At 33.8% G+C, this 23,142-nt stretch overlaps 3 protein-coding genes across 3 annotated transcripts; all 3 read left to right on the top strand.

Moving 5' to 3' along the window:
- The first annotated feature begins 45 nt into the window (after nt 1-45).
- Nucleotides 46-996, top strand: LOC143391737 (olfactory receptor 10AG1-like). The gene has a single exon (XM_077108720.1). The coding sequence runs from the start codon at nt 52-54 to the stop codon at nt 994-996; it is 945 nt and encodes a 314-aa protein (XP_076964835.1). The 5' UTR covers nt 46-51.
- A 9,981-nt stretch (nt 997-10,977) lies between these two features.
- Nucleotides 10,978-11,931, top strand: LOC143391736 (olfactory receptor 10AG1-like). Its single transcript, XM_076844485.2, has one exon. The coding sequence runs from the start codon at nt 10,987-10,989 to the stop codon at nt 11,929-11,931; it is 945 nt and encodes a 314-aa protein (XP_076700600.2). The 5' UTR covers nt 10,978-10,986.
- Nucleotides 11,932-20,899: 8,968 nt separating this feature from the next.
- On the top strand, nt 20,900-21,829 carry LOC143391735 (olfactory receptor 5W2-like). The gene has a single exon (XM_076844484.2). It carries the CDS (start codon nt 20,903-20,905, stop codon nt 21,827-21,829), a length of 927 nt encoding a protein of 308 aa, XP_076700599.2. The 5' UTR covers nt 20,900-20,902.
- The last annotated feature ends 1,313 nt before the right edge of the window (nt 21,830-23,142 follow it).

Here is a 23,142-nt window from a genome sequence, read left to right as displayed (position 1 = left end):
AAGCCCAAAACAGTGAAATGACTTGTATTTTTGGTTCACTCTTTCCCACAGATGAAGTATGAAGAGATACAAACTGAAGACAATGTCTCCACAGTGGTGCAGTTTGTTCTGCTGGGATTTTCTGAACCTCCAAACCTCCAAGGCTTTCTACCTGGTGTGTTCTCAGTCATTTACATGGTTATCCTCATTGGGAACAGTCTCATAGTCATAATAACCAGGCTGGACCCTGCGCTGCACAAACCCATGTATTTTTTCCTGGCACATTTTTCTATACTGGAAATCTGTTACATTTCAGTCACTCTCCCAAGGATTCTGGTCAGCCTTTGGACCAAGGATAGAAGGATCTCCCTACTGAGCTGTGCCACCCAATTGTGCTTCTTCCTTGTACTGGGAACTGCAGAATGTTTCTTTCTGGCTGTGATGGCCTATGACTGCTATCTGGCCATCTGCAACCCTCTGCACTATCCTCTAGTCATGAACCCAAGGAAGTGCCATCAACTGGCCATTGGCTCCTGGCTTGGGGGAATGCCAGTCCAGATAGGGCAAACATGCCAGATATTCACTCTGCATTTCTGTTATTCTAACCAAATCAACCACTTCTTCTGTGACATACCCCCCATTTTCAAGCTAGCCTGTGGGGACACCTCAGTGCATGAGGTGTCTGTCTATGTAGTAGTGATGTTGGCTGCTGTAGTCCCTTTTGTCTTGATACTAGCTTCTTATATCAAGTTCATTGCCACCATTCTGAGGTTGCCAACAGCCCAAGGACGCACTAAGGCATTCTCCACTTGCTCCTCCCACCTGCTGGTTGTGGTTTTATTTTTTGGATTAGCTTCCATAACCTATTTCAGGCCCAAATCCAATCATTCTGCAGGAACTGACAAACTGCTCTCTCTTTTCTACACCATAGTGACTCCCATGTTCAATCTTGTGATATACACCCTCAGGAACCAGGACGTGATTGCTGCATTCAGAAGATTATTTCTTAAAACATAATGTCCTTAATTACTTGAGTATGTTACCATATTTTCACAGTTATCAGAGATACATTTCAACTCTCTGCATTCTCCTTTTAAGAAGGCAATGCCTTCAAACTTATGATATATTTTTGTTATATCTAAACTTTAGCCAGGAATTTACTTTGTTCACATATGTATAGGGAAATTTGTCTGTCTTTGTGATCCCCCATAAATAAAGTGATTTGTCATAGATAGTACTTTAAAATGCTTCATATTTGTCATATAAATGTGTGAGCAGAATTCAAAATGTTAGGTTTTACACATTATTTAAAGAAAGGTTGACCTTTACCTAAATGTCTATACCTGTATAGGCTGATATTCTTCTTTATTATATTGTAGTTGGGACACAGTTACTGAAGGTAGTTGTATTATGGATGTCTGTTCAAGAAATAGTAAAATGAATAAATGGATAAGTTGATATTACTTTGGCTTACCACAGAGTTCTGGCAAAATACTTATATTTATGCCATCAGTAAGAATTTGATAACTATACACCAAGATGGAACACTTCCTGAATAAAACCAAAATAAAGATTCATACACCAGGTGAAGTAGTGCATGCCTGTAATCCCAGAAAGTCATGTGGCTTATGTAGCATGATTTCAAGGTTGAACCTGAGTCTACAAGTTAGCAACATCCTCAACAAGATAGAAAGAACCTGTCTCAAAATAAAATAAAATAAAATAAAATAAAATAAAATAAAAAGAAAGGACTGGGATCTTAAGTTAGTTGTAAACACACTTGTACCTGTGTTCAATCACCAATACTAAAATGTGTACGGAAAATAGAAAAATGAGAAAAATCTTTCATGCATTCAGGTCTCATTCTCATCCTTATCACTTTCTGTGAGAGCACATAATGAAACACATTACTACTGTCTTTCAAAACTGATCTTCTTTTGATCATATGTTTTCCCCTTTCATGTCCTGGACCCAAAATACCTTGCATAATCATTTTTCATTCCTCCACATTTTATATATTTATTTATCTATTAGTGGTGCTGAAACCAGCACCTTTTGTACCTAGAACTGTCCTCTACCCTGAGCCACATTCCCAGCCCTCATCTCTTTCTCTACTGCATGCCAACAGCCAGTTCTAAACCTACTAATATTTTGTTTTTATTTATGAGTGCAAATATGCAAGGACGTCTTGGAAGCTATTTTCAGGAACATGTAAAACCCTCACAGCTGAACTGCATTAACTCACCTCTTCTTTCATGCTTTTAAACCGTTATGAATAATTTAAAATTATTAAGTCTGTGAGCTAACATTGAGGAAAAAATTGTAAATTAACAGAACCAGAATTGCTTATGCATCTACTATTATTAATACTTTTTTGGGGGGGTGCATCTGAGAATCATTCCATCCTGTAGCTTTAGCTGTGATGGAGCACATAGTGCATGAACATGTTAGTTCCTCTCTCAGAAGTACAATATTTTTCCTTTATTAACCTATATGCATCCTCCATCGTCTATACTGATGCTTTACATTTATTGACACGGGTATTTTATTCCTATATATATATACATATATATATGTATATGTATATATATATATATATATATATATATATATATATATATACATACATACACATATGTCTCTTACCATTTAATGCTTTATATTGAATCTGGAATTTGGCATGAAGTCCATGAGCAAGACCATGCTGGTATGACTGTGGTTATAAAGGAGGTGCTTCTGGTGGTTGTTTATTAAAGCAGATATCCCACTTTCCCTGGTACCAGGCTGTCCTAGAAATTCAGATAAGTGAATTCCGTGCTTCACATTCTTAGCAGTTGAGATATGTTCCTGTTATCCCTAGTTTTTCTAGTGTTTTGAACATGAAGGGGTGCTCTATTTTGTCAAATGCTTTTTCTGCATCTTTTGAGATGATCATATGGTTCTACTCTTTAAGTTTATTAATTTAAACGATGAATTACATTTATCAATTTCTGTATGTTGAACCAACCTTGCATCTCTGAGATGACTCCCCCTTGATTGTGGTATGCAATCTTTTGGATATGTTTTTGTATTCGATTTTTTCCAGAATTTTATTGAGAATTTTTGCCCCTATGGTTTTTAGAGGTATTGGTCTAAAGTTTTCTTTTTTTTGATATGTCTTTGCCTGGTTTTGAAACCAGGATGATATTGACCTTATAGAATGAATTTGGAAGTGCTCCCTTTTTTATATTTCCTGAAATAAACTGAAGAGTATTGATATTATTTCTTCTTTAAAGGTCTTGTAGAACTCAGCTGTGTATTTTGTGTAATTATGTAATTGTGTAATTGTGTAATTAATTTTGTCCTGAGCTTTTGTTGGTTGGTAGATTTCTGATGGTATCTTCACTTTTGTTGCTTGAAATTGATATTTTTAAATTTTGTGTATCATCCTGATTCAATTTGCACAAATCATATGACTAGAAATTTGTCAATGCCTTCAATATTTTCTATTTTATTGGAGTACAATTTTTCAAAATAATTTCCAACTATCTTCTGTATTTCTGTAGTGTCTGTTGTGATATTTCCCTTTTCATCATGTATGTTAATAATTTGATTTTTTTCTCTTTTTCTATTTGTTAGCATGGCTAAAGGTCTGTCAATTTTATTTATTTTTCAAAGAAACAACTTTTGTTCTGTCAAATTTTTAATTGTTTTTTTGTTTCAATTTCTTTGATTTCAGTTCTGATTTCAATTATTTCCTGTCTTTTACTGCTTTTGTTCTTTTTCTAGGGCTTTGAGATGTAATACTAAGGCATTTATTTGTTGACTTTTTCTTCTTTTAAGGAGTGAACTTCATGCACTGAACTTTCCTCTTAGAACTGTAAGTGTCATAGTGTCCCAGAGATTTTGAAATGTTGTACCTGTGTTCACATTCACCTCTAACAATTTTTTCATTTCCTCCTTGATGTCTTCTGTAACCCATTGTTCATTTAGTAGCATATTATTTAGTCTCCAGATGTTGGAGTAACTTTTATTTCTTATTTTATCATTGATTTCTAACTTTATTCCATTATGATCTGATAGAATGCAGGGTAATATCTCTCCTTTTTTATATTTGCCAAAAGTTACTATGTGGCATAATACATGGTCTATTTTAGAGAAGGATCCATGTGCTGCTGAGAAGAAAGTGTGTTCGCTCATTGAAGGATGAAATATTCTATATATGTCAGTTAAGTCTAAGTTATTGATTGTGTTATTGAGTTTTATAGTTTATTGGCTCAGTTTTGTTTGGAGATCTATCCAGTTGTGAAAGATGTATGTTAAAGTCTCCCAAAATTATTATGTTGTGTTCTATTTGACTCAAACATGAGAAGAGTTTGATGAACGTAGATGCTCCATTGTTTGGGGCATATATATTTATAATTGTTATGTGCTGTTGGTGTTTGGATCCCTTGAGCAGTATGTAGTGTCCTTCTTTATCTCTTTTGATTAACTTTAGCTTGAAGTCTACTTTATTTGATATGAGGATCGAAATCTTGACTTGTTGACTTGTTTCCACAGTCCATTTGAGTGGTATTATTTTTCCCAACCCTTTACCTTCAGTCTGTGGATGTCTTTTTCTACGAGATGAGTCTCTTGGAGGCAGCATATTGTTGGGTCTTTTTCTTTTTAATCCAATCTGCTAGCCTGTGTCTTTTGGATTGTTGAGTTGAGGCCACTAACACTCAGGGTTATTATTGAGATATAATTTGTATAATTTCCAGCCATTTATGTTTATTTTTGGTATTTAACTTGACTTGGTCTCTCCTCTGATTATTTTTTCCTTTAGTTTAATCCCTCCCTCTGCTGCTTTTCATCATTGTTTTTCATTTTCTCTTCATGGAATACTTTCCCAAGAATGTTCTGAAGTACAAGATTCATAGTTGTAAATTATTTTGACTGTTGTTTATCATGAAAGGTTTTTATTTCATTATCAAATCTAAAGCTTAATTTTGCTGAGCATAAGATTCTTGATTGGAATACATTTTCTTTCAGAGCTTGGTATATGTTGTTCCACCATTTCCTGGCTTTGAGGTTCTGAATTGAAAAATCTCTTGAGATACATATGCACATGTGAACATAAGAAAGTTATGTCTGATTCATTCTGCTGGCTTTCCTATTCCCTTCCCCCCATCTTCCCTTCATTCTTTTGTCTAACTCAGTGAAATTCTATGTCCCTCCTTATTGTATGTTAGCATTCACACATCAGAGAGAACATTCAGCCTTTGGTTTAAGGGACTATCTTATTTCACTTATCGTGACAGTCTCCAGTTTCATCCATTTGCAGGCAATGCCATAGCTACATTCTTCTTTATGACTGAGTAATTTTCCATTGTGTATAAATAGATACCACATTTTCATTTTCTGTTCATCTGTTGAATGGCACTTAGTTTGGTTCCATTGCTTACCTATTGTGAATTCAGATGCTGTAAACCTTGATTGGGTTGTGTCAATGTGGTATGGTTAGTTGAAGTCCTAAGGAGTGGGATGACTGGGTCAAATTGTGGTTCCATTCCTAGTTTGCTGAAGAATTTTCATATTGCTTCTCATAGGGATTGCACATATTTGCAGTTCCACAAGCAGTTATGAGTCCACCTTTTTCCCTACATTCTCACCAACATTTATTGCTACTTGTATTCTTGATAATTGTCATTCTGAATTCCTTTGTATCACTTATAACTCAGAGTAACCTAGTGGTCAGAGAATATGTTGTGCTTACTCATCTCAAGTGAGAAAGTCTATCCTTTGCTGATATATGTGTCTGTGTTTAGGAGATACAGTGTAAGAAATTTTAAATAAATGTGTTGGAATTCAATTTTTTCCCTAAATTTACAAGTTTATATTGAACCAGGAATTAATGCTTGATGGTAGATAATCTGGACCCTTGTGAGTGTATATGGTGTTTTGTTCAAACACCCAGCCTTTCAGATGAGTAGGAATAATTACTTTTTTGTCAATTCCCACTTTGTGTTTCTCATTCTTTAGTTATCTTTGTTGAATTATTTTTTCATCTATTCCAAGCTATAAAGCAAGTTAGGAATAGCTTTATTATAGTTTTCCTAGTAGCATTTGCCAATAAATTTGTTATAATTTTTAACAATAATCTCAGGAAAAAAAATTATACTCAGATCTAAATAATGTGAAACTCTTCTGTTAGTGACAACAGAGAGCCAATATTTTTGAGATTCACAGCCCTGGTAGATGTTGTAATCAATATAGCTGAGAACAGATGATGTATATAGTCACATTGTAAAATTTACTGATTTTAAATGCTCTTATTGAGGTCAGTTTTATTTTCTAAAACAGTTTACAATTTACTATAGGTCTTTGATAATGTCCAAGATTTTGAAGACCTGAGTGCAGTTGACAATTTTGTTCATCTTTGTAACTTTCTGATTTTTCACTAATCCATTGAGGAAATGTGGGTAACTAATATTTTACAATAGTACAAATGGTTTCAATTGAGAACAAAAGATGCTTTTTAAAAACATCACTTGGAAGAATTGAATATCCACACAAACCATACAGATATGAGCAAAAAAATTCAATCTAAAAATTTAGCTTTATTAAAAAAATGGAGGCTAAAAATAGATTTAAAGGTAATATCTATAAATTACTAGAAGAAAATGGTTAAATCTTTATGACTTAGACTAAGCAAGAGTTCTTAACTATGTTACCAAATAATAATTCATAAAGGAAATATAGGGAGAAAAATATGAAGAATCCCTAAAAGATAACAGCTTGAAAAAAACAAAAAAATGCACAAAATATTTTAATGTATAATGTACATGTGAAATATAGAAGGCAAGTAGTTACATAAATGTAGTACACTACCTTTAACCATAATTAAGCTAAAAATTAAACCCCTAATGAGATTTTGCTACAAATGTGTCCTAATAGCTAGATGTAAGATAAAATAAAATAAATTTCAAGATGACAAAATTCAAAATTGGTGAATAAAAATACTACATTTGAATAGTGGTAGTTCAGTATTTACATATAATTCTTTTAAACAAGTTTGTACTTCTATCAATCTTTAAAGATGTATAAATCTATTCTCGTTTGCTACAGTTATATCAAATGTTCTTCTCTGTTGTGTTTGTGATGATGTGTCTAAATGGGTTAGTTTCTTTGGGGTGTTACAGATTTCTGTTCCATTCTGTTATAATCATTACATGAGAGAGGCCAACAATAACCTGAGCTGGTCCTTTACAGTGAACTGAATGTAGTCACTACTTTGAATTTTAGATTTTTGACAATAGAGATCTGGTTGTTATTGTAGAGTATCTTACTGGACACATGAGAGTTTATGGACAATTATATTTTGTAGCTTCTCTTCCAGGTTCTTGTCTAATGATTAAATTTTACATGAGGAGTTTTGTAAGGAAATTCTGCATGCCTTTTTCCAGTCATATGCCTGAAAGGAATAGGGAAGTGATCCTCTTGATAACTTTACCCCATGTCTCCCCATGTGTAACCTGGAGTGTGATGTGACCTGCCTGACCAGGCTGGATGTGGTGAGGAAAGATTCATGTTCAAGATGACATAAGGGTGAGAACAGACGCATCTCAATTTTTAATGACAGAAAAACTTTCCAATGGTAGACACTGCATAATTCTATCTTTTTAAAAAATCTAAGTTTATATCTTAAATAAAGTGTTCATAGCACTCTGATGTTCAGATGTTCTCATGGCCCAGCTTTCTTAATAATCACACACACACACACACACACACACACACAGAGAAACACACATACACACACACAAACACACACATACATACACACACACGAACACACACACAAATAAAAGACAGGCTGAGAACTTATGAAGAAATATATGGCCGAACAGGTTTTGGGTTATTGTACCAAATTCCTTGATTGGCAATAGAATAGTTCAGTTCAGTTAGAAGTCTCCTTGGGAAAGGAGTTGATCCCTAGAGCAGGGAATATTTACTACATAAAGAGCATTAGTAGTTCTGACAATGGACTATATCTGAGAAAGTAATTACCCTCTTTTTCAAAGAAATAAATTACCTGACATGAGAAATAACCTTCTTTTTCATTTAGCTCTTACATTTTAATCAGAAAATAAAGGTAAGCATTATATATATATATGTGTGTGTGTGTGTGTGTGTGTGTGTGTGTGTGTGTAAATATAATGAATATATCAATACTGTTGTATAAAACAAATTTATTTTATGTTTCTGTATTTTTAACATTTAAATATAGAAATATTTGAACAAAAAATATTTTTTTTATAGGAAAACACTGACTTGGAAGGGCATTGTATTTTTCTGGCTTTAGTAATTGTATGATCAAGAAGATCAAAATGTAAAGTGCTTCTTAAACTAATGAGCCTGGATCTTAAAAACTATTATCATTTTCTTTAAAATAATCATTTTATATGCTAACATTGAAGTTGTTACTATGTGTTACGATTATTAACAAACAAGATAGGTAACAGGTATTATTTAAATGGGTTTGCATTTTATCCTGCCATTATCAAAGTTATTTCCTGCTTGTTTTGATCATTGCTCCTGTATCATTCTCTAGACTGAATTTGAAATGAATAAGTGAAAGAAATGTGATTAATACACAGAACACTATAGTGAAACACTTTGTGAAAATTATCACACTGAAATCCTCTCTTTGAAATGTCATTACTAGAGACTGATTACTGATTATCTCACAAACTCAATTTCATCTATTTTGTCTACTGCATGCACCTATTTGTTTTTGTTTCCTTCTTTGTAATTGTAATTAATGCACACAATTGTACATTTGGATTTTTCATACATACACACCTGTGTTATACTCAATCAGTAAGTAAACTTAACTCCTCAAATATCTATGAGTCCTTTATTTTGAATACTTTCAAATAATTTTATTTCTTTTTAAACTACAATAATTTTGTTTTCTAGAATATCCCTCTTTTCAATGGTGAACTATTAACTACATATAATTGACTGCATACAATTAACTAGGACTAGTACAAATTAATTAAACTCACCCATCTGTCCACTTTCTAGTCTCCACAGTTCTATTAACCACCAAAAAAAAAAAAAAAAAACCACGTTCTGGGCTGGCTGAAAATGTGGCTCAGTTATAGAATGCTTGCCTACCAAGTGCAAGGCCCCAGATTCAATCTCCAACAGAGCAAATTAATCAATTAATTAATTAAGAGACTTAAATTAAGCAAGACTATATACATATATTCTATATATTTATAGGCCTCAAATATTTACTTTAATATTTTGGTGAAATGTTATAAAAGATGGTAAATTTAATGTATATTTAATTTTTTTTCTCTGAGTCACAGAAAATCCTTTGGATACCCCAATTTCATGCCCTCCATTGCTACCTTCACAAATTTGTCTATACATTTTTGAAGTTGAAATCTGGTTACTGTCCACAGTTAACCAGTCTCTGCATATGAATAGAGATGTGCCTCCCCTTTGCAGTGAGTTATTCTCATTTAGCTTTGAAATGACTTAACACATGAGGTGGAGGTTTTCTAGCACTTCCCCAAAACAATGAGAAAAAAAATGCCACTTTTACAACATAAACAAAACTACAAAAAACCCTGCTCACTCTCACTCCCATCTCTATTACATGCACATGAACCAAAGCATACATGTAAGACATCCTCAATCCATAGCTGAAGGTCTGTATTTGGTCTGGGAACCAGTCTTACACCTTTGGGACTTGTCCAATGAAGCAGTCAATGTGACTTCCATGCAATTTGTCCAATAGCTAAGCAAATCAAATTTTCTAAAGCAATTATGCAATCCAATGCACATAAAATGTGTAGGCAATTGTGAGAGACTCATTATTTAGGACCAGAGATAGGGACAGAACATAGGAAATGCAAACAATCACATTCCAGGATAATCCCACACATGAATGCACTCCCACACATAAAAAAAAAATAGACTTAATGGAACAAAATAAGTCAGCAAAGTACAGCACAGTGAGCACTGATATAAAATCATCTCAGAGATGAGTTTGTGTTGCTGCTTTTTTAAAACAATAAATGTGTAAATCAAGAGAGCGCATTCTAGTCAGACTTGGATTCAGGAGCATAGATGAATGTGTGCACACTTCTCCCTATTGAGCTTTCCCTGACAAAAAGGACAATTAGATTTCTTTTTCTCAACATTATAAAATCTGAATAAAATTTATAAATTACCACTTAAAAAAATTCTAAGTAATTACAAATATGTGATAAAAAAATAATTTTCCATAATATATATAACAGAGAGTTTACTATTATTTTTAATAATAAAATTACCAAGAAATACAGAAATTCAAAGCTGAACTGGAGTTTGGAAATTCTCAACATATAAAACAAAACATATAAAAATTAACTTTATTCATTTCTGAGAACAATTTTAAAACTCAGACAAAAATATTTGAAGAATAAAATCGATTTGGGACTGATAAAAGTAGAAAATACTTTTGAGATCCCCCTCAAAAAAAGACAAGGCCACTGAACAATGCAATCATTACTATATTTAATAAAAATTGAGATATTGAGTTTTTGTGTTCAAGTGAATGTTAAAATTAAATTTAATATCTATTCTCATGTAGACTAAGAAGTGTAATATCAATAACAATGAAAAAAAAATACTAAAATTTTTCATATGGGTACATTCATCTATTCTAAAAAAAAATTGCTTAACTGTAATCTCAGAACACCAGGAAGTGGACTGGGGATGTGGCTCAAGCGGTAGCGCGCTCACCTGGCATGCGTGCGGCCCAGGTTCGATCCTCAGCACCACATACAAAGATGTTGTGTCCGCTGAAAACTAAAAAATAAATATGAAAATTCTCTCTCTCTCTCTCTCTCTCAAAACACCAAGAAGTCATAGTTTTTGTTCCCTCAGGGTCCAGGAAATTCAGAACGTTCATCATCACTGATTATACATGATAACACAAAAAGCTAACACAATGAAATGATTTGTACTTTGGTTAAATCTTTCCCACAGATGAAGCATGAAGAGAAAGAAGCAGATGACAATGTCTCCACAGTGGTGCAGTTTGTTCTGCTGGGATTTTCTGAACTCTCAAACCTCCAAGGCTTTCTACCTGGGGTGTTCTCCATCATTTACATGGCTATCCTCATTGGGAACAGTCTCATAGCCATAATAACCAGGCTGGACCCTGCGCTGCACAAACCCATGTATTTTTTCCTGGCACATTTTTCTATGCTGGAAATCTGTTATGTTTCAGTCACTCTCCCAAGGATTCTGGTCAGCCTTTGGACCAAGGATAGAAGGATCTCCCTACTGAGCTGTGCCACCCAATTGTGCTTCTTCCTTGTACTGGAAACTGCGGAAAGTTTCCTCCTGGCTGTGATGTCCTATGACGGCTATCTGGCCATCTGCAACCCTCTGCACTATCCTCTAATCATGAACCCAAAGAAGTGCCATCTACTGGCAGCTGGCTCCTGGCTCGGGGGAATGCCAGTCCAGATAGGGCAAACATGCCAGATATTCACTCTGCATTTCTGTCATTCTAACCAAATCAACCACTTCTTCTGTGACATACCCCCCATTCTCAAGCTAGCCTGTGGGGACACCTCAGTGCATGAGGTGTCTGTATATGTAGTAGTGATATTGGTTGGGGCAGTACCTTTCATGTTGATACTTGTCTCCTACACCAAGATCATTGCCACCATTCTGAGGTTACCAACAGCCCAAGGTCGCACTAAGGCATTCTCCACTTGCTCTTCCCACTTACTGGTTGTGGTTTTATTTTTTGGATCAGCTTCCATTACCTACTTCAGGCCCAAATCCAACCATGCTGCAGGAATTGACAAACTGCTCTCTCTGTTCTACACCATAGTGACTCCCATGTTCAATCCTGTGATATACACCCTCAGGAACCAGGATGTGATTGCTGCATTCAGAAGATTTTTACTAAAAACATAGTGTTTTTAAGTTTACTTGAGGTGATTTTACCATATTGTCACAGTTATCAGAGAAACACTTCACATCTTTACAGTATAAATTTGAGAGGTTAATGCCTTCTAGTTTAGGAGGTATTGTTGTTATATTTAAATTTTAGCCTGGAATTTACTTTGTTCCTAGATCTACATAGGGAAATTCATCTATCCTTGTGACCCCACCTAAACAAAGTACTTTCTCATATGCAAAATATTAATGTGCCTCACATTTTCTCTATAAATTTATTAAAATAATTAAAAGTGTTTTCTCTGGTCAAATTTACTAAAAAATTAAAATTCGCCTAAATGTTCATGCCTGTATCTATTGCCATTTTTTTTATACAACACATAGGACATATTGATCAAAGTTTGTTTGGTAATGACTGTGTATCCTAGAAATTATTAAATGAATGAATGGATAGGTGCATATTGCTTTGCCCTACTACAGAGATCTGTCAATTTCCAGAATTGTGTTTGTCATCAGTTAACATCAAAATACCTATGCACCTAAAAGTAATACCTGCAGTATAAGAGCTTTAAAAAGTTTATATTTATGTAAGTCTCTTCCTAAAATCTTACTGTCAGATGACATGATAAAACAGTTCTACCTTTCTCAAATGTTTTTTTTCATATATATTCCTCCTTTGCTATCATAGTCCCATATAATTTGCTTTTAATGATTTTCTTTCTTACTATACTTCAACAACCATTTTGCATTTATTATGCTACATATAAAATATTCATATTTTGCAAAATATCTATGAGTATAAAACTGAAGGGAAAATTTGAGTGTTATTTCATAAGTATATGAAGTCCACCCAGTTGAATTGCAGCAGTTTACTTCTACTTTCATCTTTACAACTCACTCTAAAGTATTTAAATCACTTAATGTTTGAGTTGGCATTATGGAGGAAATGGAGCATCAATCAACAGAAGGAGGAGTATCCATCCTCCTGATGCACAAATCAACAATTTCCTTAATGATTCATATTTTATTTCATCTGTCAATTATTTTATACTGTAACTTTAGCTATGGTTATACACACATGTACAAGACACTGCTAGTTACTCTTTATAAATAATTATTGTTCTCCTTTATGAAACTATTCGTATAATAATTATCATAATTTTAAATTTATTCTTGTATTTCATTTATACACACATACACATATATGTCCCTTACCATTTAATGTTTTATGTGTTTTAGGATTTTAGCAGGTGATGCATAAGGAAGACCTTGCTGATGTGACTGTGATAATGAAGATAAAGATTTGTTGGTGGTTTACTTTTTGAAATGTAGTAAGCAGGAAGACAATGCCAGGGATAGCATGCTGTCCCAGTATTTCATATAAATGCATTTAATTCTTTATTTTCTGAGAAAACTGTTAAATGGTTAAATATCATTTATCTACTTTTTCATAACATTTATACTTAATAAATGGTGACAATAGACTATTCTTATTAACACACAGGATTATTATAAGGTACAAATATCTACCTAGGAAAACAAAGATCCAAAAAGATTGTTAAGAAAAATTTGAAGTGTTAGCTGGATTTGGATATAATTCTTGGAGGACTCTCTAGTTGTGCTGTATTTCATGTTTAAATTCACTGAGATACTCATGCAATGCTGTTTTTGAACAAAAGGACATTCACAGGAACAATTATATATTCGAGTAAACCTACATGTTTACACAACAGACTTATTTACCTTGACTAATGCAATAAATTTAGTTCTTAGATTTTCAGTTATGTGTTATTCTTCTGGTCAGAAATTCTTTGAAATTAATACCTAAAAGCCATCAATTAACATCAAAATATTATTGTCTGAATCTTAAGTAGTTTAAACAGCCATATTACAATTGTAATGTCATATGCTTCATCATTTGAACAATTTATGTCCATTAGGGATGCAATCAAATGTCAACTGTAACAGTCAGTTCTTCTTTTTCACTGGGATATGGCAGAAGGACAAAAGTTCCCAGAAATGTCCACATCAACTCTCTTTAACACCTAAACGAGTTGCCTCACACGGCCAAGGGACATGGCACAGGTGATTAAGCTTTTAAATCCTGAGATAGATGGATCATACAGGTAGCCCAATCTAATCCTATGAGTCCTTAGAAGAGAAAAAAGAAAAGATGGATAATCTGAGTAAAGCACATCTCTTAATGTGGGAGACCTTGTCCAGTTACTTGAAGTAGGGCATAGAACTAAGGGCTCCCCCAAGTAAAAGAGGACTCTGCCCGCTGATCATCTTCAAACTGGAACATTAGACATTGTCAGTTTTTGGATTTGGACTGAGGTGTGAATTTCTACTGAGTCTCACGCCTGCTTACGTTTCATTGGAACACCACCTTCTGTTCTTTATGGTTATGAGTTATTTGGATTTATATTGGAATTAAAATGTTTGCTCTCAATGTACAATGTGTGTGTGTGTGTGTGTGTGTGTGTGTGTGTATCTTTTCAGGTTGTCTCTGTGTTCAGATAATCAGTGAACTGTTAAGTTTGGTCAATAATGTGTTGCTCATGTTTGATATTGTGCAATTTCATTTTCAGAGTTTTTTAAAAATAAATTTTGTTGTGGTTGTCTGTGTGCGTATGTGTGTGTTTGTGTGTGTGCGTGTGTGTTATTATTGGCACTGAACCCAGGAACATTCTACCACTGAGATATATCCTTTTTAAATATATATATTAAACGTTGATTTTATTCATTTGTTTATATGCAGTGCTGAGAATCAAACCCAGTGCCTCAAACATGCTAGGCAAACACTCTTCCACTGAGCCACAAATCAAATCCCTGAGCTATATCCTTTTACTTTTTATTTTTCATTTTGAGACAAAGTCTCATTAAGTCACTAAAGCTGACCCCAAGCTTGTGATCTTCTGTTGGGGATGCAAATCAAGTCAAGATGGAGCCTGATACTTTGCCAGGAGGAGTGGTTTTTGAAGCAATGCCAGCGAGCCATTAAGATGATGAGGATTCCTTAATGACTGACTGCTGTATCTAGATGATGTTAATTAAGTTAAGCTGTGTGTAACTAGTTGGGTATATGTACCTCTGCTGTCCCGCAGAGAAGTGGCTCCTGCTACCTTGGGTGCCTGCTACTTTGAGTTCTCAATTCCTGCTGAGATCACTCGCAATAAAGTAGTTCCCACTTCAACCTTTAAGTTGCTTGTCACCTCTTGGTTATTTTGCCAAGCTGGACTATGGCAATCTTCCTGCCTCAACCTCCAAAGCAGCTAGTATAATAAAAGTCAAATGCCATACTGCTAGGTTATTGAATAATTTTAAGGTATACAGTATGACGCATATAGATAGTAAAGTGAATAAAGGGGTAAGTTGACACATCCATCACCTCAACTTCATTTTTGAATCTGTTCATCTTTCATGGTTTTCTTTTGACACATAGTCAGAATCCTGTTCCACTGGGTTGCTTGCTTGGTTTTGCAGAATTTTATACACTGATTATTTATGATGAATGAATAGGCAAGAGAGAAATTGAATGGTGGTTACAGAATTCAAAGATAACAGATGATCAGTCAAGGAGTTGAGTTTAGCAAAGGCTTCCTTGTTTTCTATATATTCCATGTAGACAATAACATACTATAATTTGGTGAACATGAAGGTATTCACTAATGACCTTTTTGAACTTTCAGCTCTCTTTCTTCCATATTGCTTGGTTAACCAATAGCCCCAAGCAAATAATGTGTACATTAGTCACACCCCAAAATATCCTTGTGACACTTTTTAATTTTTCTTTTTCATCCCACCTCATGTAACCAGTGATAGGAACTTTGTTAATACAAGTTAGTTTTCATTTAATACACATTTGTACAAATAGAACTGTACTATATTAAATCTCATGTGTACTTTCTTCCACTCACCATAATTATTTTGAGCTTCATGCATGTGGTTGCATGTTTCTATAGAATATTCCTTCTGTTTATAGGTATGATTCCAGTGTATGAGTGCATCACAATTGGTGTAACAACTCACACATTAATAGATTTGAGTTGTTACTAGTCTGCTATAACCAACTCAATTGTTATAAATATTAATTTATAAACCATTGTATACACATATAATTCAAATTTCTTAAAAGAAATTACCAGCTTTTAGAATTGGAACATAAGATAAGTGTGTGTTCAACTTTCAGCTCTCTTTCTTAAAGAGAAATTGTCTAGTGGAATTCCAGATTGATTATAATATTTTAGATGCATACGCACAATTCAGGAGGGATTTGGCTGTAGGAAGTTAGTCTCTTGGGTATGTGTTTAGACTACATCCTGTCCCTGGCCCTTATCTTACACTCTTTTCTTCCTGGTTTCATGAGGAGAACAGCTTACCTCTGCCATGTGATTTCACCATGATGTTCTAATTCCCCTCAATGTCAGAACAATGGAGACAGCTGGCTATGGACTGAAACTCTCAAACTATGACTCCAAAATAAATTTTACCTACTTGAAATTATTCTATGAGATATTTTGGACATAGCTATAAAACATTGACTAACACAAAAGCTTTACTCATTTTTTATTGACTTGTTTTCTTTTTTAAAATTGGTTGTATCTTCTGTCAAATCTCAGTTTACAAATATTTTCTTCTTCTGCTTGTGGAGATCATATACATATATAGAAAGAATATATGCTATATAAATATAAATTATATATACTATATATATTTATATACAATATAACTATATTATCCCATATATGCTCACATGTTATTTAAAAATCCTTTCTCATGAAAATTTCTCTCACAGTATATTCTCTGTAGACTGTTCTAATTATCTTTTTCTATACAAACACTATCCTGGAATACATACATTTAACTGACAATGATTGGGCTATTTTTTTTTTTTTGTTGTTGTTGTTCTTTGTGTGGACTGTGGTCTTACTGTGGTCTGCAGCTGATAGTTAGGCTAGGTTGCAAATTGTCTTTTCCTAGCCATGTCACCTTCACATGACTAGAAAAACAGGGTCAGTACAATCTGTTTTCCTTCCCATGTTGTCAAAACAGCTTACATTGTTCACCCTGGATGTTAAACTTCTTTAATAGTCAGCAGTTCCTGATTTTCAGGTGATAATAATATGTTAAAGACTACAACTACCATGACATGGTATTTTTTGTGCCATTTTTTTTCCTTTTTTGGTTTAGGACATTGAACCAGGGGCACTTTACCACTGTGCTACATCCCTAGCTCTTTAAAAATTTTTTTTAGGGGGGACAGGGCAGGATCTCACTAAGTTGTTTAGGATTTCACTAAGTTGCTAAGGCTCTCCTTAAACTTGGGATCCTTCTGTCTCAGCTTCCAGAGTCACTGGGCATGTCTTTGTGCCATTTTATGTTGATCAAATAGTTAAATGACAGCAAAATGTCGAAAGAAGTATAAATAAGTACTGTGTTTCTAAAACATTTGTGTCCAAAAGTGTAGTCATCTTTAATCTGCCTAAATAATCATCAACCCATTGTATAATTCTGAAATTACTCATTCCAAATTTATTATTAGTTCTTGACCTTTCACAAATCATTGAGTTTGGATCTGATCTCTTTTCCTAACTTTTCTGTGGCTATCTCTGGCAAAGCCACCAAGTAAAGCAGCACTTGAACAGCAGACACACATAGGACAATGACTGTCATTGCCGTGTGGACATTGTGGATGCAGTGTTAGCTCTCAGGTCCATTCAAAGAAGCCTAATAAAACCAGATACCAGGGTGGCAGACTAAGATTCAAGTGATATGGAGAATTTTACCACAATCTTTCTTGCAGGATTTTTACAGAATATGAAAGTCAAAATTTTAGTAATTCTCAATTTTGTGAAGAACAAGTACAAATAGTAATAAGTAAAATTATTCTTGGAATAAATTCAGAACTCTCATTTTTATACAAATCATTCATGTTACTTGTTAAATGAATCATCATTACACACATGCATACAACTGGTATAAAAAAAATTCCCCCAAACCAATGTGCTTCTATTTATTCATTACACTGCATTATAAACAAGGTAAAATGGTTAACAGTAAATAAGTGGTAAGCAAATAACTTTACAAATCATTTTAGTAGGAATATAGGAAATATGAAAAAAATATAAAATCTTAAATGTAGTAGAGAAATTCTTGAATTAAACTTAATTCAAAATGACAGTGCTCAATGTAGAGAATGTGAATTAATTTTAAGGTCAGTGAAAAGTGGAAGGATGACATAAGGTAGGAAATATGGCAATACTTGGTGACAAAAATGACCTTTCATGAATGTCTATAACATCATTGTTTATAATGGACAAAAGTAGAAAAAAACCCTGATTGTCTTTTAATTGATTAATAATAATAATAATAATAATAATAGTAAAAAATAACATTATATCCACAAAATGTCATTGTCCAGAACAGATGAACATATAGAATCAGAGAGTTGATTTATGTTTGCTCAGCACTGCCATGAAGCATTAGTGGATTGGTACTAATGGGTATGAGTTTCTTACCGAGGGGTGAAAACTGTTCTGCAAGCAGAGTGTAAAGTATACACAATCTCCCAATACAATAAAAGTCAAGAAAATTTTTGCTTTAAAAATATTAATATTGCAATGTGTGAATTAATTGTCAATAAAGACTCAATTGAAATGTAATAATTCTCAATTAGAAAGTTGGAAATTCTGAAAAAGGGAAAGAAAACTGAACAATAGAATGGATCTTGAAATGACTTACAGGGAGTCAGTTAGATTCTGCCTCATCTGTTCAAGAATGATACAGATTAGGGTTTATAGCATAAATATGTTACTTTTTAAATGAATCTTCATTACACACATGCATACAACTGGTATTAAAAAAATCCCCCAAACCAGTGTGCTTCCATTTCTTCATTACACTGCATTATAAACAAGCTAAAATGGTTAACAGTAAATATGTGGTAAGCAAATAACTTTACAAATCATTTTAGTAGGAACTATATGAAATATGAAAAAATATTTTGTAACATAAAATTAATTTTCTATTTATATTCTGATATAGATCATTTGGTGAGTATGTTCAAGCTTTCAAATAAACATTTGCTAAACATGTTCATGCATCCATAGGGGACAGCACAGAACCAGAAATGCAATTAATCCTGTTTGCATAATTCCAAAACCTCAGGGAAATAACCTCAGAGAGTTTAAGTCCCAAGTGCAGCCTGTTATAATACAATGCTACCTGCTCAGTGCTCAGTTACTAAAGAACAGCTCATTTTAGGTAAGCTCCTGAGTTTACAAATTTAAAACAATAAGGTTAAAAAAAGAGAAAAGAAAACTCTTTGAAACAAATTAGAGTTTTGTAAATGAATCAGTTTATGCTTTCTTATGTAGTTGCAGGAATTCTGAATTTTAATAATAAAAAATAATGTATTCTGAGAACTAGAAGATTGAAATAGTATTGAATAGTATTAACAAAGTAACATTTACTTGTTTCTTTTTAAATATGGATTCAAAAACCAAGCTTTTACTAATTTTGTTATTATGTGGGGATATACATAAATTTAAGGGTTTTAGTATTTTTGTTGTTGTTTTATTAAAAGATAATATAAATGACACAAACAAATCCAATGTGTGAAAATTCAAGTTCATGTGAACTGAATACAACAGTTACTTGGTTTAAAAAAAAAAATCCACATATATTGAAACCTACTTTCTATTTCTATTTCAGTTGAGAATCATACACACATAGAAAATTATGTATGCATAAATACATACATACTTAATGAAAATAAGTCTGTTAATATCTTTATTATCGTTTCTCACCCTGTTTTTATTTGTAATATAAATTTTACTTAAATATGATATAATGCAGTTGTATTCATAAAATCATGGTGGTTCCACATCTATTTTAGCATTTCTCTTTGAATGATCAGGAGACTCATCCTTTGTCTCCAGAATACCCCTGTTAGTAGTCCATGAGCATTGTGGTAAAATCATAAAAACATTTCTAAAAAATATTTTTTTCATATCTAATTAGATAATAAAGACCACACAGCCCAAGGTGAGTAGAATAATGATTTTCCTGTTTAGAGGTTCGTGATATGACCATTGTTGTTAGAACCAGCAGTGGTTTTTAAAACCAATCATGAATTTTGAGGATTGTAACATTGCAATTTTTTTTTCTGTCTACATGAATGGTTTTAAGAACATAAAATGAGTTCTATAAGTTGCTCTCATCTAAGAGTTGGGTTTACTCTAGGACATTTTGAAGATTTACTCAGATTTCAGCCTATAAAAATATATTTCCTAAAGAAAAGGAGGGTAAGTGCCACCACACGGGACTAAATCAGTCTGGGTTACTCCTGATGAATAGGATTGGCGTTAAATAATCAGACACAGAGAAAATACCCCTTTCTTGGAGTTCATCGAGGGCTCCTCAGCTCCAGCTCCCACAAGGGAAGCAAGAGAGGCAGACAAAAAGAGAGAGCATTCCTGAAAACATCTTATTTATTGAGGATTGCTGTTCCATAGAACCTACTATCCATAAAAGGTAAGGGGTTCTATTACAAAAGAACAAGAAGGCAGCCCACTCCCATTGCTTCACTCCTGGCTGAGCAATGATGGAGATCCACCTGCTTCCTATAGCAGTCTCCACATTTCCATCACTCAAAGCTAGGGGGCGCTCAGCTGCTATGTGGCAGCTCCTGACGGGCAATACCCAGATAAAGTAAAAATCAGATCCCTCATAAAAGGCATCTTGATGGCAATCATTTATTCTCAGCTACACTTCAAGATTTTATTTTTAATTATTGTCAAAGCACATAACGTCTGTTTAAGGATTAACACATTGATCTTGATCTTGTTTGGAGGATATATCTTCCAAACAAGATATATATATTTGTGTTTGGCCTTACAGATATTTTCTGGTTGTATAAAAGGATTAAATATGTGTCTTTAATTTTTTAAATCATTTCTTTAAATTTAGACAAGAAAAAAGAAAAATGAACGTGGAAAATTGTTCGTCCTTGAATGAGTTCATTTTCTTGGGAATTACTAGTAATGCTGACCTCAAAGTGACCCTTTTTAGCATATTTCTACTGATTTACCTCATTAGCCTTCTGGGAAATCTCGGAATGATCTTTTTAATTAGAGTGGATCCGCAGCTTCACACTCCAATGTACTTTTTCCTCAGCCACCTCTCTTTCTGTGACCTCTGCTATTCCACAGCAGTTGGACCCAAGATGCTTGTCGACATATTCGCCAAGAACAGATCAATGTCTTTCCTTGGATGTGCTCTGCAGTTCTTGATCTTCTGTACTTTTGCAGATTCTGAGTGTGTACTTCTGGCAGTGATGGCCTTTGATAGGTACAAGGCCATTAGCAACCCCTTGCTCTATACAGTTAACATGTCTGGCAGGGTTTGTTACTTGCTTATGGCTGGGGTTTACTTCATAGGCCTGGCAGATGCCTTGATACATACAACATTGGCATTCCACTTATGTTTCTGTGGGTCTAATGAGATTAATCATTTCTTCTGTGATTTACCACCACTTTTCCTCCTTTCCTGTTCTGACACACAGCTCAATGAGCTGGTAGTATTCACCATTTTTGGATTCATTGAACTGAGTACCATTTCTGGAGTCCTTGTCTCTTATGGCTACATCATCTCATCTGTCTTAAAAATCCACTCTGCTGAGGGGAGGCTCAAAGCTTTCTCCACCTGTGCCTCCCACTTTACTGCTGTTGCAATTTTCCAGGGAGCTGTATTCTTTATATATTTTCGGCCAAGTTCTTCCTACTCTCTAGATCAAGACAAAATGACATCACTGTTTTACATCCTTGTCATTCCCATGTTGAATCCTCTGATTTATAGCCTACGCAACAAGGATGTGAAAGAGGCCCTGCAAAAGCTTAAAAATAGAATGTAGTTCTAAATATTTATGATGAACTTCCACCTTTTTCACTTGTATAATGATCTTTGTTATCTTAAAATTGTATGTCATTGTTCATGAAAAACAAGAATTTTCAAATTTGGAGTAATGAATGATACAAAAGTGTTTTATTCCCTAACCCATCATGTTCCATTATATGTCCTGAATTTATTTATGTTGTTATCTCCCTGTGGTATAAATTCCTGATCTAAGTTTGAAAGGTTTTATTAGCTCTTTCATTTACACATTATTTTAATCATATTAAAATCCATCAAATTTTCAATACGTGCGTTTGTGCATTTTAATGTTTTGTTTTCATGGAATATCTAGGTATTTTTAGAGCAAAGCATCTTATAAACTAGTGGAAGGATTGGCCATTAGTTAATACTCAATTCATAATAAGCATCAAAACTTTCATGAAACCAAAAGACTGGGGAAATGAACCCAGAACAAAATATCTAAATCCAGGAGAGAGACTGCCTTGGACAGAGATGCTAAATGTGAATTGCAAAGAAATGCAAATTGGAAAAAAGAAAAGGATGCCAGGAAGATAATGTGGCAATTAGAGAATGCTTGACAGGGTAAGTCTTGTTTTTAGAAATGAATGGTTCAAATGCCCCTTTTCTTGGTAGATCACAAATGACTCTCTCCTAAAGGTATCTATGAAAAGTTTGCTTCCCAAATGAGATTGTGAGGGTCCTTTGAGCAAGAACTAAGTGATCCCTCCCTGCCATCTAATACAACTGCATTGGGTTTGTGACAAGAATTAGGGAAAGAAACAATAAAATTGAAATACAACATACACTAGTATGGCAGTATGTAAAAAAGTGGATGTGAAACCGGTGTGATTCTGCAATCTGTATACGGGGTAAAAATGGAAGTTCATAATCCGCTTGAATCAAATGTATGAAATATGATATGTCAAGAGCTTTGTAATGTTTTGAACAACTAATAATAATAATAATTAAAAAAAGAAAAAGAAACACAAGACACTTTCAGTGCTTTTATATGTCAATAAAACAATAGAAATTTTCTAGGGTTTGTGCCTTGAACATATAAATTTTATAATTTTAATGAATTACATAAAACAGTTGAGACTACTGATGTAATAAATCTGTAAAAATATGAATAGAAAATACGTTGGAAGAAGATTGCATTCATCTGTGCATGTCCATGATACTTGTCTACTTCATCTTTGCCAACTTGAGGGTTTTTTTTGTTTGTTTGTTTGTTTGTTTGTTTGTTTTTGAGCTTGCTGAGAAAGTATAGATATGGCCTTGAAGTACCATGTATGAATTATTTATTACAAT

Source organism: Callospermophilus lateralis, chromosome 2, assembly GCF_048772815.1.
Source record: "Callospermophilus lateralis isolate mCalLat2 chromosome 2, mCalLat2.hap1, whole genome shotgun sequence".
NCBI classification, from domain to species: Eukaryota; Metazoa; Chordata; class Mammalia; order Rodentia; family Sciuridae; genus Callospermophilus; species Callospermophilus lateralis.
This window is presented reverse-complemented; position numbering and strand designations above follow the sequence as displayed.

Excerpts from the sequence above, each read along its gene's own strand:
- LOC143391735 (XM_076844484.2), top strand. The coding sequence starts at position 20,903 with ATGAACGTGGAAAATTGTTCGTCCTTGAATGAGTTCATTTTCTTGGGA.
- LOC143391737 (XM_077108720.1), top strand. The coding sequence starts at position 52 with ATGAAGTATGAAGAGATACAAACTGAAGACAATGTCTCCACAGTGGTG.
- LOC143391736 (XM_076844485.2), top strand. The coding sequence starts at position 10,987 with ATGAAGCATGAAGAGAAAGAAGCAGATGACAATGTCTCCACAGTGGTG.